General features: G+C 43.0%; 1 protein-coding gene across 3 annotated transcripts in view; it reads right to left on the bottom strand.

Moving 5' to 3' along the window:
- LOC130186086 (membrane-associated phosphatidylinositol transfer protein 2-like) overlaps nt 1–20,005 on the bottom strand; it is a 52,023-nt gene extending 32,018 nt beyond the window's left edge. The window contains exons 1-3 of one of the 3 annotated variants that reach the window (XM_056402817.1): nt 19,685–20,005; nt 12,567–12,604; nt 2,213–2,489 (exon numbers count right to left, since the gene is read on the bottom strand). In XM_056402817.1, the coding sequence (XP_056258792.1) occupies nt 2,213–2,290 (78 nt within the window). In that variant the 5' untranslated portion in view covers nt 2,291–2,489; nt 12,567–12,604; nt 19,685–20,005. Of the gene's footprint in view, nt 1–2,212; nt 2,490–7,937; nt 8,759–12,566; nt 12,605–19,684 lie in introns of those variants that run through there. The other 2 variants (XM_056402818.1, XM_056402816.1) reach the window with 2 other exon arrangements.
- Nucleotides 20,006–20,238: the final 233 nt, after the last annotated feature.

The following is a 20,238-nucleotide window of genomic DNA, read 5'->3' as shown; positions in this document are numbered from 1 at the left end:
TAAATAAACAAATACGAATGCAAATCATTTCAATCCGGTCACAGAGACGGACAGATAAGAGAAGAGGAAGTGAGTTTAATGTCAGCTTGTTCTTTAACATTATGGGAAATATGTGGATTTGCTTTCCTGCTGACATCACTGTAATATGTGTCTGTAAATAATAATAATAATAATAATAATAATAAACTCAAACAGCCCGGCTCCGTCCAAGAGTTCACAAGTCTGCCTCTCTAACTCTCTCTAATGTTCACACTCTACCTCATTTATTTGATCCACTCAAACTCCTGCGTTCACACAGACTCATGTAAGATAATATTACATAAATATATGTTGAGATTCTGACTGAAGCTGAACCAGTTCTCCCAGCAGCTTCAGCTCCACTAACCCGTCACATATAGACAGACGGACGAAGTTCATATCATTATACCAGCAAATTAAAAGTTAAAACATAAAAAATCCATTTAGAGAAGCAGTCAGACTCATGATATTCAGTCATACTCTTGTTCTATTATCATACAACTCCAAGCCGATCTGTTGGTTTTGATGCGTTACTAACATCATTATGTCCATACAGTTTAATTTTCATGCAGAAGATTAATTATCCTCTGGAAACCTACCGACAAACAGACTCATCACAGTAATGATCTGCACATAACAACAAACTCAGCTCCTTGTTTCCCTTTTTCTTTTCCTGTCTCTCACAATAATTTTTATATGTAATTTTGTAAAAGTGTGTGTGTGTGTGTGTTGTGTGTGTGTTTGTGTTTGAACAAAAATTATTACATGAAACACAATCCACAGGCAGATGGAGCACCATCTGGTCTGCAGAACAACACCACCGCCGCTGTGACCCTTTAACCATGTTCTTCACCGGCCCTGTTCTGGTACAGGGTGACACCATGACACCTTCAACTCCTGACCTCACACACACACACACACACACACACACACACACACACACACACACACACACACATACACACACACACACACACACACTAACACACACCTCAACTCAAGACTCATGTTAGCAAACCACCTGGATCGTCGCCCGCCGCAGAGAAAATACTCTCTTCCTCTCTGCTTCATTAACGAACCGGACTCTCACTGACTTCTCGTCAGATCCTTATCTGACGCATTCGCTCGTTAACAGACATCAACACCGAGCACTAGTTTTATTATTTAAATAGTTTCAGTGAAACCGAGCTGTCGGACTGGAGGCACGTTCCTCTGCGAGGTATTTTAATATCACTTCTCCTGGAGTTAAAATCAAGATCACATCGTTTTCATTTCAATTTATATTCAACTTATATGATTATATCACATTTCAAGCCCTCCTCCAAAGTTCTGTTGGTTTTATCTGTTTACTATATTGTTTATTTATTGTTGAGTTTTATGCACTTTTATTACTAATTGTGAAGCTGCTGTTTTGAAAAGTGCTAAATAAATAAAGGTTATTAATTATTATTATTGTTTGTCGTCTCTCCCATTACACACACAGTTTAGGACCAAATAAAGTTTGACATTAGAGAATAGAATTTCACTTTTTTAGCATTTATACAAACATTTAATAAATAGTTTATAACACACTGTAATGTAGCTGTGAGCAAATATTATCAATGTGATTATTAATCTATTTGTAACTGTAACTCCGCTGCTCTATAAACAGATAACACAGTAAAAACAGCTGTAATAACATGAAATAATAGCAATGTAATTACTAATAAATACTTTACATTAAAAAAAAAAAACTTAAAATGTCCTTTTATCTACTTAAATGTTCATATGCTGCTAATAGATGCTAATATTTGAATTGTAATTACAAACTTTTTTTAAAGTGATAATCTCCTTCTTTTAACAGTAAATCTCTGATCCACTGATTTTGGTTTGTCAAGTGGAATAAACTGTAAAATATTTGGTAGGTGGAGAGTAATTTCTTCTTTCTGTGAAGGTTGTTCCACCTTTAAAACTTTATTTACAGCTGGTTTTTTATTTGTCTTTATTCGAAATGACACACTGAACAATCGGTCTATTAAGTGACAGTTTAGTGTTTTACTACGAACTGGAAAAAAATCTGTGTTTATCTTGAAATCTCTTCTTTAATGGAGTCTGGTGCTACACACTGTACACGCCGACATGTCTGAGCGAGATCATGTGACGTGGTGTTTCATAACGAACCTGTCTGGAGTGAAAAAATAAAACACACACTCACCTGGATCATGTAGAGCTGAGCGATGCGGTACTCCTCCACGCTCATCGGCATGGGGATACGATACTCCTTGATCAGCATGGTTGTGCCTGAATTGGGCCGACTCTCTGTGTGAGTGTGTGTGTGTGTGTGTGTGTGTGTGTGTGTGTGTGTGTGTGTGTGTGTGTGTGTGTGTCCAGAGGGGAAGGAGTGTAAGAGGGTAGACGCTCCTCTCTCGGTCGGCTTCGCTACCCGAGCAGCATGTTCAAGCGGCGAGGATGAGAGTCATCGTTATTCACACCTGAAACAGGAAGCAAAAATAAAAAACAGACTTTTAGTGGAATATGAAGATTTGAGCTTCTAGAGGAGGAGTCGCCATGTTTGTCTCGAGGATTAAACCCCCCCACCCCTCCTCTCTCTCTCTCTCTCTCTCTCTCTACACACACACAATCCAACACATCCTGTGTGTGACCTCCAGCCCTCCTACAGATCTATTACAAGGTAATCCACTGACCTAGCAACATCCCAGAAATCCCCCAGCAACCTAAATCCCAACTCAGTCCACACACTGAAGACGCAGCCTGGTTGAGGTATTTTTACTTTGTATGAATGAGGGAGATATTCCACCTTTTTACAGCTTTGCCTTGATTGTGCATAAAGATTATTTTTATTTTATCTAAAGTAAAAAAGGACATGTTGCTTGTAAATAAGAAATAAGAAAAACAGCGTCCGCTCCCCTTCCTCCTCCGGCGTCCGACACCCATCTATCCAAACGGCGGCGATGCAGCGTGACGTTTGTGAGGCCGTCCACCCGCCGCCGGTGACACAAGAGTCACAAACTAACGAGCGGCGAGCCGGCAGGGACGAGTGCGGGAGGGTCACATGACAATGGCTACTTAATCTAACACAGATTAAGACGGATTGTGAATCTGATGCTGATTTAACATGAGAGAGGGAAGAGGAGGGGCCGAGATGTCAGATGAAAAGTGGTGTGTGTGTGTGTGTGTGTGTGTGTGTGTGTGTGTGTGTGTGTGTGTGTGTGTCACAGTATGTCCATCTGTGCATGATTAGGTTATGCATGTTTGGTCAAGCTGCTGCAGCAGATGAACCGTAGAGGTCAGGATGTAGAGAGAAGACGACCTGAAAGATCTGACTGCAAACAACACGAGGCAACAACATCAGCTTCCTGACGTTATCTTTAAAAACATCTTCACTATATCTGTATCTTTTTTTTGTTTGTTTGGTGTGAACACACCCTTTAAAGTCGTTGTGGTGATCGTGTTAGGAAATACACGAGATACAAGAACACCTGCTCCGGTCAGCCAATCACGTGGCAGCAGATACAGGTCAGGAGCTTCAGTTAATGTTCACATCAAACATCAGAATCAGGACGAGCTGGTTGTTTCTGCAACTGTCTCTCTGGAGTTTTTAGTCAGAATGGAGCCAAAAAAAATAAAAAAAACCATCCAGTGAAAGTCGGAGGAGAACGAACAGACAAGTGGAAAAAAGAGTCTGTGAAACGGTGACGTTTTCCTCCCTGAATCCTGTGATGAACGAGTCCTTGACTTACAGAAGAACTGCCCCCCCCCCCCATGAAGCAAAGTGTGAGACGGAGACGGATGAAAACTGACACGTCGACAGAGTCACGCATGAAGACGAGGCTTTTTTTTATTTTTTATTTTTTTATTATTTTATTTATAAAGTGGGCGATGACTCAGCAGATCAAAAAAAAAAAACCCAGCAGCCTGGATCCACTGAAAACAGTGAAGAAGACGACCGGTGCACAGTGAGAAAATACACTGATTAGTCCAATAATTGATAATTCAATTGTCAGAAAGTCAATCAGCAAGTATTCAAATAATAATTTAATCATTTTCTGTTGTTGGTGTTTCAAGCAACAACAAAAATAAAGAAGCAATACTTCTCTATTTTTCTGGGAGGAGATGTTTTCTGCTCTCTGGTATTTTATCGTCTAAAGTGGCGCCTGGCGTGACCAACGGCTGAAGCCCATTAAAACGAACTTTAATGTGCAATGACACTGATGGCTGATAGATACCGGCTGTGACAAATCTGACACCCATTCAAGACGGGTCAGCGTCTCTCAGGGAAATGCTGAGAGATATTTCCCACAAGTCATTATGGTCTCAATCACCACATTCACTTCTTCCAGTGAGTGCGCTGGTGGCGGCTCGAAAACTCATTAAGCCATTAATAAGATATTAAGGTTTATAGAGAGGCATGTGGGTGTTGATTGACAGGAGTCTTTATACACGGGCTCTAGACTTGTGTCGTATTTAAACCATCTAAAACACAAAAAAGGAAAGAAAAAGTATTTTAAATGAGTGTTTTGGGAGGTTAAACTATCTATTATTATTTTAGCTTTTAAATTAATTGACTTAAATTGTTTAAAGCTGCTATAATACATTTTTATATTAACGATAGATCACATGACACATGTTAAACGGTTTATATAAACCACACAAAAAAACGAGCCCACAGGTCGTCTGTGCAGCAGGTTTTTTACGACCCATAGTTACGTTTTGTTGCTAGGCGACATCTAGTGGCCGTAGTAATTATGACAGGAGCGAAAAGGGAAAAGTGTCGGTGACGTGGTATAAAGACCACGTCCAGGAGGAGGTTGGTGGTGGATGGATGAATATGATACAGGAGAGCGGTGTTCGATTCCCGTGTGAGACTAACTGTTTATATTGTAACCATGACAACCAAGGAGATATATATATATATTGTAAGTCCAGTGGAAACATGCTCTAAAATCAAAAGTTTTTATTTACTAATAACTTGAGCACTTAAACATTTAATTCCTGGACTCTAACTTGGCAGAAGACCACACTTCAATTACATTTTTCAGAATAACAGGGAGTACTTTACGAAGATGTGATGTAATGCTTTTCATCTCTCTCTCTCTCTGGGCGTAGAATATGGCTCTATTCCCTCTAATTACTTTGGGAATGTCCACTGCTGAGTTCAGGCCTAAACAAAGATCCCTTGGGCTTATGGCCAATTTCACACAGAGTTACCAAACCACAGCACGTAGAAAATTAGCTCTCCGCCTTCTCTGTGTAACTTTATCCTCTCTAATCCTTTTAACTGATGAAGTTTGCACCTCGTATTGTGGCATTAACGATAAAACATGGAGCCAATCATAAAGGAAGATCGGCTTTTACAGAAACCAGCAGCTGCTGTGTGGCTCAAATTGCCGCAACGGTGTGAAAACATTTTCACAATCGCCAAGAAAATCCAACAGAAGATTGTGTTCATGCAGCCGCTGGGAAATTTCAAACAATGCAATAGTTTTCCTGCTTAAATTTGAAAGCTTACTAATTGAACTCACAGCCAAAAATCACAGTCAGTGTCTGCTCCACCACCACCACAGACAAAGTAAATGTCCCATCGCCACCACTAAGAGGGGGACTGGTTGCCAGCTGTCCTCTATCAAAGTGCCGTGTGATGGCAGAATGAAAAATCCCACAGCTAAATTGCACCAAATTTGCCACCGAGACAACCGACTCAGAGGAAAGCAGCGCCGGTCCATTAAACACAGCACCGTCTGCCAGCAGCCTGTTCCCAGAGGCCGCTCAACCGCCCCCGTGAAAAACACACCCCGGTCCACCCATTCAAATTACACTCAAACCCTCTGTGTGTGTGTGTGTGTGTGTGTGTGTGTGTGTGTGCACCATCCCACTGTGGCGATAGACAGTGAAGGTGTCAAGAGCTGAGACCACTTACCTCTGGAGCTGGATATTTACACACCTGTCTGCTCTTTTCTGCAGCTACAACAGCTCTAAGAAAAAAAACTAACTGCAAATAAGATCTGTTCTGCTCAGATGCAAAAGTTATTCTATCAAAACCACAATGGTGCTGCACAGATCTTTAATATCTTGCTCCTTAGCTGCTAAATGCTCCACTATGTTCACCAGCTAATTGTCCTAATTACATAGAAGTAATTTGATAGCGAGTTAGAGGTAAATTTGTTTGTAGCACAAAACTCACGTACGACACGCAGCAACATCAGTCGTCTGTAGCTAGCCTGCGAAACGGCAGCTAGTAGCAGCGCCAAGAATTCACAGCATTAGCACATATTTAGTGAGAAATTACCTGTGTCCGTATCCCAGACATAACATTAGCATTAAAACAGTCACCTAAGCATGAAGAAATGTAACATTACACTAAAGAAAGTAATGACAGCATTATAACATAATTTATCTGACATACTTTTGAATGCTAATGTTACGTTTCGTCATGCTTAGGATACTTTTATCATTCTAACGTTATTTTTTAATGCTAACATTACTTTTTAATGCATGAAGAAAAGTAGTAATGTTAGTACAAAAAAAGGTAATGTTAGTGTTAAAAATTATGTTAGCATGAAAAAAGTAGCCTCATCATGAAGAAAACTAACATTAGCATTAAGAAAAGTAATCTCAATTTTTTTAAAAAAAGTGATGTTAGCAAAACAAAAAATGTAAAATAAAATAAAAACCTAGTGTTAGCATTAAAAAAACAATGTTAGCATTCGTTACGAAAAGCTAAAACTTCACTCATAAGGAACCATGAAACTACCATGCAGCTAATTCTGCTCTGAGATTCTCTTCTCGAGATGTTGGAGATTTGTGCAGTTTAAAATCACAAAGACGACTCATCCTGTTGATCTAATAAGTTCTTGCACATCTCACAGTGACGTCACTGAGACCTGTCTATATGTGAGCTTCGGTTAATGTGCGACAGCCACGTTTAATTCATGAAAATCAAACCTACTATAAATTCCTTGGAACATATTGTAATCATATTTGCACGGGCAAATTTAAGAGCAAGGAGCCAGTGCATCATGTCTTTGTTACACCTCACAGTTTGATGCACCGGGATGAAATCTGATTCGATTCTTCAGCGGTTAGAGGAGCTACATGAGTCGTGCTGCGCTAACAAGATCCCCTGACGAGATTTCTCTGCTTTTGATAATCACAACAAACAGCACCACAGCATTCACTCACATCTGGAGGAACACGGCCACCGTGTCCAATGAATCAGATGACGTCTGCCGTGCACACAGGCACTGATGAGTACAGTTTCTCCAGGTTTCATGAACCCCCCGCCCCCCAAGAGTCAAGTACTGTACTGTGCTCTCTTGTTGCGTACTTCAATTCTTATTCAAATTAAGTGGAAGATCGACAATGAAAATTCAAGACATGCTACAGCAGCTCCGGCTAAACACCACCTAGAAAAGAAAAATAGCAGAATATCACCAGTTCCAAATGGTATTTAATGTGTTTTCTGTGTGAAGCATTACCTCCTGCAATGATTGATTTCCACAGCTTCCTCCCATCAGCACACGCTGCTCAGAAATGCACTGAACCCCGCAGCACATCACAACCACCCAACATGACCGTTAAACATGTGTTGCACACAACACAACACATTTCATCACCGGAGCACTCACGCTGATCCTGATGAATAAATCCCCCCCACACACACACACACACACACACAAACACACACACACAAACACACACATCGCTCGTCACATTCACGACTACCGTGCAGAAAACGACACATCTGAGAGCTGGAAGCCACCTGCAGATCCTCCACCTAATGTGTCTTCCTGCCGCCACAGTCCAACAGGCGGGCGTCCATGTTGCCATCATCTCATTTACCTGTGTTTTCATGACAGTGCAGTTGAGAGGGAGGAGATTGGGAAGAGGAAACAGCTCTGGGAGTGAAATCAGATGTTTACCTCGCGGGGAGAAGGAGCCACCTAAACACAGCCACCCAACAGATCCACCGAGCGGAGGCTCAGGGGCCGTTGCAGATCCTGGTCCCACAGAGACTCCCCAGCCCAGGCATCCTTCCACCCCATCCCTGCTCTCTGCTCCTTCCTCTGCCGTCTGCGGTCAGCCCATCCACACCGGCTCGACCCCCCTCCCCTCCGACTGGGAAGGGAGCCTCTCTTTTTAAATCCTCACTGTGAAATAAGAGAAGGTATCGATTCTCTCTCTCTCTCTCCTCCTCTTCCTCTCTTCTTCCCCCATCCACCGCTCTCTCTTCTCTTCTGTTTTTCCTCGCCCCCCACCCCCCCCCCCCACCCCCTCCTCGCTGTCTCCACCTCCCCGGGACCAAGGAAGCTCTGTTACCATGGAGACGCATGAGGCTGACGTCTGATTGGTGGGGTTTGTTGTGATGCAGCGAGTCGGCGGTGCAGCCCACCAGATTGATTGCCTTTTCATTTCAGTGTACATCACTCTCCAACACTGATCCAGAGTCAGCTCCTCCACTTGTTTTATTATTATTTATGATTTATGACTTTCATTTATTTTACTTTATTTGATTAGAATTTTACTTTTACTGTTAATGCATTTATTTCTTTTTATCATTATTTATTTGCATGCAACAAATGGGCCGCGAAGTAAAAGCCAGATTAATTTCACAGACGATATAAATCATATAAAACAGACACAAACACCAAATCCTCACGTTTGAGGAGCTGGAACCAGCGAGAGTCTCATTGTCATCAAACATCTAGAGGAAGGAACCTTCCTTAACTTATCGAACTGTGCAACAAATGGTTTTAAAACTGAGATTATTCAACTACAACTGAAACTAATAGTTATTGTCAGAGTTGATTTAGCTGCTGATTGTTTTCTCGATTGATCTCTTGGTTTATATCAAACACCGGGGAAAAATAAAGAGAAGTTTTGGCATTTTCTGCTTTGAAAAATTACTTAAATGATTAATTAACTGCATCAATAGCTGGCGATTGGCCGAATTTTCTGTCAATCAATTAATCGGTTGCTCCACTTTCCTTCACCACTTGTCTTTTTTTTGTAAAAGCAGTCATCAATAATTGTTATAAATATAAGATTTTACTGATTAAAGTGTCCAAGAAGTTCAGACTCACATTCTGCAAGTTCAACATTCAAACCATCTGTAACATAATTATTAATTAACGCCTTAATTAAAATGTGATGCTGCGGACGTGTAGTGAAGCCGCTCCCGGAGGCAGAACACCCGCTCTGATGATTATTCATACAGCTGCCGTCCTGTTTTTCCTGCTGTGTGTTTTTCCTGTATTGTCCACAGAATTTGAATGAGCCAGCTGAGTGGCGTGGACACAGGTCTTTCCTTTTGACTAACAAATCGGCGAATGAGGAAAACTGTACGCCATACAAAATGCTATTATTCCAGACTGTAGTTGTGACGACGCTCTCAAATCTGTTAAACTCAATACCCATCAATCTTTACTTCTGTTTTGAAGGTATTTCCAGAATTGTTAAAAACTCTTTTAACCATCTGAATGTAGTAAATATTCTGTCTGTTTCACAATAAAAGATTTTTAACTCATTTAAAAGTAGAGGCCTCTTTCCTCTGATTCAAACTGTACGGCTTTATCTTCCAGAATATAAAGATGTTACATTTTACTATTTTATATTTTTGTGAGAAATATTTTCATGCAAAATAATGTGTTGACGTTTTGCTTGTGTTTTACAAAAAGAGCAAAGAAGATATGTCATTTCTGACTTCCTGCAGCTGCAGCTTGCAACATGAAACATTTCCTTTATCATAAATTTTGACCAATTTAACTAATTAAAAGAAATGACAACATACTTTAGCTTTAGCATGGAGGTGGACTGTAGGATTTGCAATTTTAGAAATGATGTTTACATATTACAAAATTGTTTTCCAAATAACATTGTGATGAAAAAGGTAATAATTGGCTCAGAAATTAGTTGTATATAAAACATAACTTTGTGGTCATGTTTTTTTTTGTTAGTAACCATTAGAAGTGTTGGTAAGTTCTGGTCAGAGCTAGGCTAGCTGTTTCCCCCTGTTTCCAGTCTTTACGCTAAGTTAAGCTAAGCTAAGCTAACTGTCTCCTGTTGAACTACTCCTTTTAAGGATTGTGGAAATACCCTCAGAGCAGATTTCATCTCAGATCTCTGTGTGTTTTCTCTCTCGGTCGTTCGTACCGACGTGTCGCTCTGTGACTCAAACGTGGTGGTGACACATGAGAGGCGCAAGCCAGAGCTGCTTCTGTGGATGAGACCTGATGTGCACTGAGCGAGCGCTGCAAGCGTAGGACAAACTCTATGACTCACACGTCTACGCTTTATAAACGTCTCTTTAATTACATCCAGCCGACGCGTCTCTGTGGGTTTGAGGTTTATAAATATCCCACCTGCAGCCAGACGTGTTCTGTAGGGGATTGTGAAGCCGCCCACTTCTCTTTAAGGACATTTCAAAACGGCACGAGAATTGAGAGTCGGCGAGGCCTTTTGGCTCCGAGGATGAACCTGACGACGTTTACTACAAGAGAGCACAAAAGGCAAACTACACCTAGATTAAATTTACTGCCGTACCGACGAGCGGGGGGGGGGGGGGGGGGGGGGGGGGGGGTGCTCAGAATGAGAATGAGCCCTGTGGTTCATCGCTCTCCTCGCTCTCAGCCTCTGGTTTTATCTGCCAGCTACAGGGGTGTACATCCTCTGAATGAAATGACTTGTTGATAGGTACTCCGCCCAACACACACACACACACACACACACACACACACTTTATCTGAGCATCAGCAGAGCACACGCTAACAGAATCAACCCCTTCTTTCTCTAAACACCACGGCCCCTGCTACACGTGAACATCTGCTGCTGCTGTTGTGGCTGTTAATTTGTGATCTTGTCAAACACGTCTTTCCTCACCAGACGCTCCTGTTACTCATCCTGCACATATCAGACCAATCAGACTCTCAGGTTACTGTCACCTCACTGACGGTATTTGTCAGGACGTCGCGCCGGCGGGGCTGCAGGATGTGTCTGACTAAATACCGGGTGGATTGTTGTATTTATATTTCACCTCAGCTGAAAGTTCACGCGTCACCAGATAGTGAGGTCACTGCAGCGGTGGAAAGTCACAGAGACGCAGGTGCAGGTACTTTACTTAAATATTTCCATTTAATCCCTTTTTTCTTTTTACCAGTGGTGGAAGAAGTAGTCATGTGTTCAAATTCCAACTTCAGCAAAAGTACTAGAATAAGTATTATGAGCAAAATATGCTTAAAATATCCAAGTAAAAGAACTAATTCTGCAGTAAAATACGACTCATTTATAAGACACATTGTTAAAGATTAAACTTATGGCTTCCAACTTCTCTAACTTCACAGAAGAATCAGCGTCTCGTGGCTCCTCGTCTTGTTTAAGACGTCTGAGTTGTCATCAGCTCCGACAAAGAGACTTTTCCTCTCTGAACTTTCAGTGACTGTTTGAGGCACAATGACTTTAAATCATAGAATATTTCACCAAAAGAAAAAAAAGCCTTAGAGAAAAGAGAAAATGAACAGATTTGTGGACGAGAACTTTGTTTTTTCTTCTTTCCTACATCATTTATCTTTCAAATTTAAATCATCACACTGGAATAATTTGCCTAATTCACTCAGATCCGTCAGGTACTCGGTACTGATGGTGTCGTTTCATTTGGTCTGACAGTGTTCATTTATTTCCTGTTACTTTTTTTCTTTTTAAGTACTTTTAGTGGCTGGACGTCTGGATCTCAACTTCATCGGAGAAACGAGCTGAGCAAACGTTAGCGGCGGCGGCGGCTCAGCTCGCAGCCCCTCCCTGACGTCCTGTCTCCACCAAACAGTGTCACAGAAACACTGATTTCTAAAGGTGTTTTACCAGTTTTCATCACAGAGTCTGTTTGTTGTGGACAGGAGGAAACATCTGTGGATAATTCAGCTGCTGGTAAAAACCTCCTGAACCACCGACACTGAAGGAATACAAACGGCAACGGCCGTGACGACAACAACTCCCATGATCCCACGCTTCTTCACGACGTCATTAAAACTCCATCTTTTGTTACTGCTTCAATTGAGAAACCCCCGAGCGCCAGAAAATACATACTGTCCGTTAAATGATCATATTATCACTATTATTTATTGGTTTGTTGCTTCAGCGTTAATGACGAGTGAAAGCGAGATGGTTCTTCTCAAAACATTTAAAAATTTTTTAGAAAGAAATGAATCGTCTCACAATCTTTCAGATTTAGCTGGTGACCCGTTAGAGGGGCCCGATCCTCAGGTTGGGAACCACTGGACAAAACTAAACCTGGAGCAGCTACAACAGTAAGATGCTGCTGAAGCATCGACGCATCAGGATCTAATAAAGCTTCAGAACAAGTACTTTTACTTTTGGTAATTTAGGTATATTTTGCTGATAATATTACGTAGGATTTTTCACGCAGGACTTGTACTTGTACCTTTTTGCACTGCGATGTTGGTGAAGGATCTGAATACTTCATCCACCACTCTTCAGCTGACAGGAAATGGTTTTAAAACGGCTTTTCAGCACCACAGATACGAGTTGTTGTCACTGACCTGCAGTCCATCTCCAGCGGTGGCTTCCTCCCTCCTTCCTGTGAATGACAAACAGCTGTGATGAGATTCAGTGAGCAGCTGATGTCCCGCTAATGAAACATGAATTCAGAGCACGAGAGCTCACACAGCGCTCCGTGAGAGAGTCACACTCATATCCCAGAAATACCACAGAGTAAGGAGCAGAAGTCATGTTTCGAAACACTTTCCTTCCTCAATCCAGCGTGAGAAGAACAAAAGGTCTGGCAGAGAATAGAATAAAATACAGAACAAAATATCAGGAAAGCGACACGTCATTCAAACTCTGTTTTCTGTGTATGGCACCAGGCGGAAGTCTCCTTTCCTGAATGGATGCCAGACATGTTCATCCACAGTCAGTGTGGTCATCTGACACTGTCACAACATGACAACATAAAAAAGAGACGTGGGCAGCAAATGAGAGTGAACGCGGCCCTGACGTGATGGCTGGGTGATGAGAGAGGACGGGCTATTTTTAGCTCAGGGCGGCGGAGGAGGGGAGGCGGGAGGTGGAGGGGGGGGGGGGTGCAGAGAGCAGTGTGACGGTGGTGGGGGCTGCTAGCAGGGGTAAGTTGTGATGCCTCTCAAATTGCTCTGCTTTTCCTGCGTTCTGGTAAATGACGGCGATGCATCAGTGTCTGAGGAGGGAGGGGAACGCAGCTAATCACTGCTCACGCTGTTCATCTGGGTCTGCGGTTACTTTGTGGAGCCACTGAGGCGTTCAGTGCACTTAGAAACGACCGCTGGAGGAAGGAGTAAACACTGACTTCATTTGCTAATTTGAGGCCTGATATAAAAACAGAGCTAACTTTTGAAGTTTAGACTCTTTTAAAGTTCCCATATAATATAAAGGTCTGTGTCCATGTGTAGTGTGATTATAGATCAGCTCTAGCTTCTATATTAATACTGTGAAAGTATCAAAGCCTCAGTCCACAGAGAAATGCACACAGCCTGTGTTCAGAAACTGAGCCTTAAAACCAGCCGTCAGGACTTCTGGAACTTTGTGATGTCACAACAAAGCAGTCACCAAGCCCCGCCCACCTGGACCCACCATCCAAACCTTTATAGTATTTGGTTTCTCTGAGGTTTACCTGAAATCTGCTATATTTTTTATTGGATCACTCAGAAAACAGTCAGCCAATCAGAAGAGAGGCTCAGAGCCTCCTCTCCTCTGATTGGCTCACCGACCTGTTGTTACTAGAGCTGCAGAGAGAAGCCTGAGAGAGGAGATGTAAAACTACACTGAGATGGTTTACAATGGGTTCCCAGATTTCTTTGGTTCCTTGAAGGCAACACAACAAGCTGTAAACACATTACACATCTATAACTTTCATGACACTGATATTGAACATATTATAAACATTTGTGTGTATATGTGCATATTTTCTTTCTTTAGCTCTTTTATGTACTTTGTTCTATTTTATTTGTTTTATTCTATTCTAATAAATATTTGAGTATTTGTTCAGACACTTTTGTTGTGTGTAGTGAGGAGGGGGCAACAAGTGCATTTCACTGTGCAGCCCTGTTTAGTGTAATGAGAATAAAGCTGAACGCATCACAGTGTGTATATACAGTACAACCTTTATCTAATCAGGAAATCTCATTGAGGTCGAGATCTCTTTCGCAAGAGAGAGACAGAAAAACAAACACAACCAGACGAAATCAAAAGCACAAACAGCATCAGAGACGATCACAGACGTCACTAAATGGATCTGAAGTTTAAAATCCCAGAGGGACGAGACATTCAACTTTTAAAATCTCCTGTAATTCGTTTCATTTATGGGGTGTAAGAGTGGAGGCTCAGTGTTTATCTGACAGATCTGCTCTGGTGAGCTGCTGTGGTTTTCAATGTGAGAGGAGAAGTGACGGACTGAGGCGACCTGCGCAGGAGACATTTATAAATAAAAATGTTAGCTAGAATATTTATCTCCCGTTATCAAACTCAAAGCTCAATAAGTCATTTTGAGGTCGAGCAGCATGACAATAAAGGACATCTCCGTACGCAGACCTGACGGTCGACTGTAAACTGCATCTGTTTTTGCTTCACTCACATTTTCATCTTTCATTTCTGAGCCAGCTGCTGTTTGGACAAAGTCCCAGATATTATTATAAGACTGGACAATTTCAGCTTCGGTCCCACTGAGTGTGCGGCTGTGAACTGGAATTATGGGTCCGTGGGAATAAAACACATTTTGTACAAGCCTGACTTTGTGCAGAGACGTCTGAAGATCATAAAAAAGGCAGATTTTAATCTTCTAATTGATTCAGACTGAGGAGCCAAATGCAAACGAAAGCTGTGTCGTGGAATAAAAACATAAAGTCAGAGTCGTGTCGCCCGTCGTTCGACAAATAACCAGCTCGGAAACTAATTCATTTTTTGCAAAAATGACAAAAATACACAGAGCTGAGCTTTTGTTTTTAATCAGACTTTCATGTCAGCGAATCAGTTACTTCATCTCTGGACTACTGGTTGCTTTTTAGGCATCAGAGGAAATAAGGGGCCCAACAACAAATCTTTAGCCCCGAGCCCCCGGAGGAGGTTCATCCTGCCACGACTCTCTGTCAGACAGTGACGAAGCCTGTTTCCCAATATGTGCAACTTTTCCTTTTAGATAACAAACATAAGTTGCAGCCTCAGCACCAACTTGTTCCTCATCCACCACAAACACAGTGAGGCGTCTCTCAACAGCTCACAATTCACAACTCATTCGTCGCCTCGTCGCCGCGTGCAGACGGAGGCGAGGGAGGAAATACAGAGGTGTGGAGGGAAATCAGGATGTAGAGACGACGGCTCAAGGTTTTAAATCTGAGATATTTTATATAATATCACGGCTCCCAGTGATCCCCGCTTTACACGACTGCTTCACTGTTTCCCCAGAAACCAGAGAGCTGAAAACCAGAGCTGGAACGATTAGTTAATTAATGTAAATAATTAGTTCATTTCATTGCAGGACTTCTCTCATGGAATAACACGACTTTGCCCGAGGCTTTTTTATGTGCGTTGATTAAAAATCAAAACACAAGTTGAGAAAATACAACTTTACAACAAATGAGCTCGATAATAAAATAAAACAATTCGAGTATTTGTCTTTACAGGATGGATTTCTAACTTCTAACCCCACTGATAAACACACAGCGACAAAAAGGTGAGTCAGTGAAAGTGGGGGGAGGACAGAAAGGGGGGGGGGGGTCCGACAGCAGAGGGAGATGTTTGAGGGTCCAGAGATAAAACAGGGGAAGTTCCTCTCCAGGACCCAACACCATCACGGACCGGCCCGGCTCCAGGCCTCCGAGGCCGGTGTGGTGTGGGTGACACGGAGCGCGTTGTGGCGAGGAGCCAGACTGCAGCAACACCCACTTTCATTTGTCACAGAGATTAAGCATCTGCGAAGACTAGAGATCCATCTTTTGATTACTCACATTCATAACGTCCGACTGGAAGAGAGGGAACACGAATCGCCCACACACACACACAGACACACACACACACACACACACACACACACACACACACACACACACACAGTCAGCATTTCAGCCATGCTAGCGGCGCGCATGTCTGCAGTGATGTTAATGTCGGTCTGCCCATCACTGAAATATCTCAACAGCTATTGGATGGATTGCCATGAAATTTGGCAAAGATATTCCTTCTCCCCAGAGGATGAACCCTAATAATGTTAGTGATTCCCCAGTACCACCAACACATCAAGGTTTACACTCAACCTGTGGATTCTACTGGCTTTTAGCAAAATATCTTGACAACTTTAGGATGGATTTTCGTGTGATATGTTACAGCTGTTCACGTTCCCCAGAGGATGAATCCCAATTACTTTTATTGTTTTCAGTAGTTTTCATCTTGTGCCTTTAGCAGATCAAAGTTTTTGATTAAATATGAAAACAGTGGAAAGATTGTGGAGCAGTGTAGAACTAAATCTGATCCCTCATGCACGTGTAATCACATGATCAGCGCTCAGCCAATCACACAAATGGTGATCCCAGTTTCAACTGAACCTTTATTTCAAAATAAGAGTTCACTCTTATTCAAGATCAACAAACCTCAAGCTGCGTTCAAAGAACCAAATGAGAATGAACAGGATTATTTTAGCCTGATCAGCGAGGGACAAAGTATGTTGACAATCAGTCAAGTCTCTGAGGAAACAGACGATACTTTTAAATAACAGAGACGCTGTAAGTATCGAGTAAGCGAGGAGCTCTGCTTCACCCACACCCCTGAATATGTGCGTGCATCTGAATATTTGATGAGCAACCGACGGCTCGCTGCATCCGAACAAAGCCTGGGGATTGTTAATTAGAGTAAGTGCACAAATGGAGCGCCGCAAACGTGGCCAAATGTGACAGCTTTGGTTTCTCAGAACAACCCCACCCCCGAACCCCACCTTGGTCTCACATGACCCCCCCCCCCCAACGCCCTCCTATACCGACGTCATGCAGGTATGGATCTATATTTAAAGTATTCTTGCAAAGGCACCGTCTCATTGTAAACCCTGACAATGTGAGTCTAAATACAGCTTGTCCTGTGTTATATATTTTATTTTTATTTAAATATCTAACTGTACATGTTACATTATTATCTACTATTTATCTTGTTTTTAAGTATTTTATATTGACATTCATCTTCATTGTTTTAAACCTGATTCTGTTCATTTGTTTGGTTGTTTATTGTAGATTTAAAAGCTTAACAAAAGGACCAGGGCTGGAAATTCAGCTTCAGCTTCAGCTTCTGTACATTACATGTGTTTGTATGCAACAATGCGGATGTGTATGATAATTACTGGTTTACTGGCTTTCCACCACTGGTTTGCATGTAATTCCACATGAGAGACGTGGTGCATATGTACATGCATGTGACAGGAGCAGACTGAGGCGCGACAGACAGGCCGTGAGCTCGATGGTCTATTTGCGGCGCAGTGCTTCACCCTGACAGGCGGAGGAAGGTGGTGGGAGGGCAGCGACAGACAGACAGACAGACAGACAGACAGACAGACAGACAGACAGACAGACAGGGCTCAATGCAAGTGTCGTTCATTCACACACACACACACACACACACACACACACACATTATAGAGTGTCTCCTGCAGCCTCCCACCACACAGTCCTGACTGTGAAGCCCTGATCAGTGGGCTGGAATCCCTCTGTTTACGCTGCTAAAAATAGATTTCACACACTGCGATGACGTGGCATCTCGTGACAAGACCCCCACCCCCACCACCCATCACCCTCCTCCTCCTCCCCCTCCTCCTCCTCCTCCTCCTTCCTCTCCCATCCAGATTGTTGCACCGAGCGAGTCATGCCATTATTGGTATGCAGCGCTCGGCCCGGCTGCGTGCCACCTCTCCTCCAGTGCCGTCTGTCTTTTCTCTGGAGGAGAGGGGAGGCCGGGGGAGGGGTAGTGGGGGTTTGGCACGTCCCGTGAGAAAAAAAAAAGGCAAATTATGAATTCAAAAGGGGGAGATAGAGGAAAAGAGAAGGAGGGATGAGAGAGGGGAGAGGTGGTTGGGAGCGAGCGAAGGAGGGGGCTGCAATCAATACTATGACTCATTCTTTCTGCGGTGGCTACTTCCTAACAGCATTCATTAAAGCAAACCTAATCATTTTGGCCCGATAATCAGATCCTGTCAGGCTCCATCTTCTCTCGCCCCCCCCCCCCCTCCACACACGTTCAAATCGTGCACAATGAACCTGAAATGGGAGGAAACAGGAGCCGTGCATTATGGGATGGATCCGATCGGTTGTGGCGATCGAGAAGCTGCATGATAGATGAGATGGTGAAGTGACTAAAAATAACCAACCAACCAGACTGAAGTGTCTCTAAGACTGTTTTATGACTTGCCATGAATTTTATTTTTATCATGTTCCCCAGAGGATGATCCCCTCATGTTTCCTCCAGCGGCACCAGAGCGTTTTTGGAGTGAAATATTTCCTGAACTATTTGTTGCATTGATGTAAAACTTGTTTCTAACGTTCACGCTCCCCTGAGGACGAACTGTAACACCTTTCCCATCTAGCGCCGCCATCAGGTCTTTGGTTTAACCTGCAAAACTAATGACAACCCCCCCTCAGCTTTATGCCCTCACAGACATGTCAACAAACAGTTGGCAGACTGGAATATCAACACTAATGCGATGTCCCCACTGCACAGAAACCATGTGGTGATACTGATAGTTTAACGCGCCGAGGTGACGGCCAGGCTCATAAACGCTTCCCAGGTTTTAAGTGCGCTTCCTAGAAAGTTTTGGCTCCACTGCAGCATCGCCGTCTAAATAAAGTTAAAGGCTAAGAGAGGATCAGCTTCTTTAGTGTTTTCACCTTCACCGGCTAAGAATAGCTGCGGCTCTGGAGGTGTCAGTTTTGCTGTACAGAGCATTTGTGGCAAGGAAAGGTGGAGGGTTTATACAGTGTATAAGTAAGTAAACATGTACATTTAATGTATATAGCGCTTCATAGAAAAGGGGCCAAAAATATGTGATAATTTCAGGAAAATGTCAATAAACGCACCAAGAAAAGCAACGAGGAATAAGGCTGCAGGTTAGCAAAGATGAATGTAAACAATGCACAAGTTAAATATTTAGAAAATTATGTTTTAAGAAGAAGGAAATAAACTCAACATGGTTTTTTTTGTAGGTTTAAATGAGTTTTGGTGAGAAACATGTTTATAAAAGAAAAAGAAAAAACCTTCACAGGGGACCTTTAATTATTTGTGTTTCTACTGTCACTCAGCTCATATTCCTCCATAATGTTGTGTTTAATTCACTGTACATGACGGACAATGCACAGAGGGCTGGAGGTCTGATTGTGGAACTCATTAAGGTCCCAACAACAAAAACAATCACCAATAAATCATCGATCCATGCGCAAAGGAATAATAATGCATCACACTGACATAAATACTGGGTTGTTTGTGCAGGATTGAAGTAATTCAACTATAATAACGTCTGTGTTTCTGTTAATGACAGAAAAGGTAACAGAGCAGCCTTTTTCTCGCATTGTGCCAATTAGTGTAATGAGAGATCTGGGCGTTAATTAGCGGTGACACCGTGTTAGCAGGTCGGGGCCGTGAGCAGCCATCACCGGGGACTCACCTGCAGCTGTGTCCGCAGTCCCGGTTCTTCAGCTGGATCCCCGCGGTGAAGACAGGAAGCCTCGGAGCAACATCGCTGTCAGTGAGAGGTGTATTTTCACAGCGTTGGTGGAGGAGGAGGAAGAGGAGGAGGAGGAGGAGGAGGTGGAGGAAGAGGTGCTGGTGGTGCTGGTGGTGGAGCGCTGTCCGTCCTCTTGTCTCCCCACACGCAGCGTTCATTCCCCGGTGTGTTTCCGCCTGTCGGTGCCGCTGCTGCGGACGGATGTCACCGCTGCACCTCCATCAGTCCGACACACACATACACGCGGACGTCCTGCTTCAGCTTCGGTGTGTGTGTGTGTGTGTGTGTGTGTTGCCGGTGGTGATGTACCCAGGTTAGCAGTTACATCAGAAGGCAAGGGGACATCCTTCTGCGGGGGCAACGCGGGGGAAAGGCGCCCCCCAGCGGTGCACCGCCTCCTGCAGGGGTCTGAGAGATGGTTTTAATCAGGAGGTGGAGGAGGGACTCAGCTTTTATTTAGTGACAACACCACAGTCAAAGTCAAAGTCCTGCAC

Source organism: Seriola aureovittata, chromosome 18 (assembly GCF_021018895.1).
Source record: "Seriola aureovittata isolate HTS-2021-v1 ecotype China chromosome 18, ASM2101889v1, whole genome shotgun sequence".
NCBI lineage: Eukaryota > Metazoa > Chordata > Actinopteri > Carangiformes > Carangidae > Seriola > Seriola aureovittata.
Note: the sequence above shows the minus strand (reverse complement) of the source record. Positions and strands in the feature narration are given on the sequence as shown.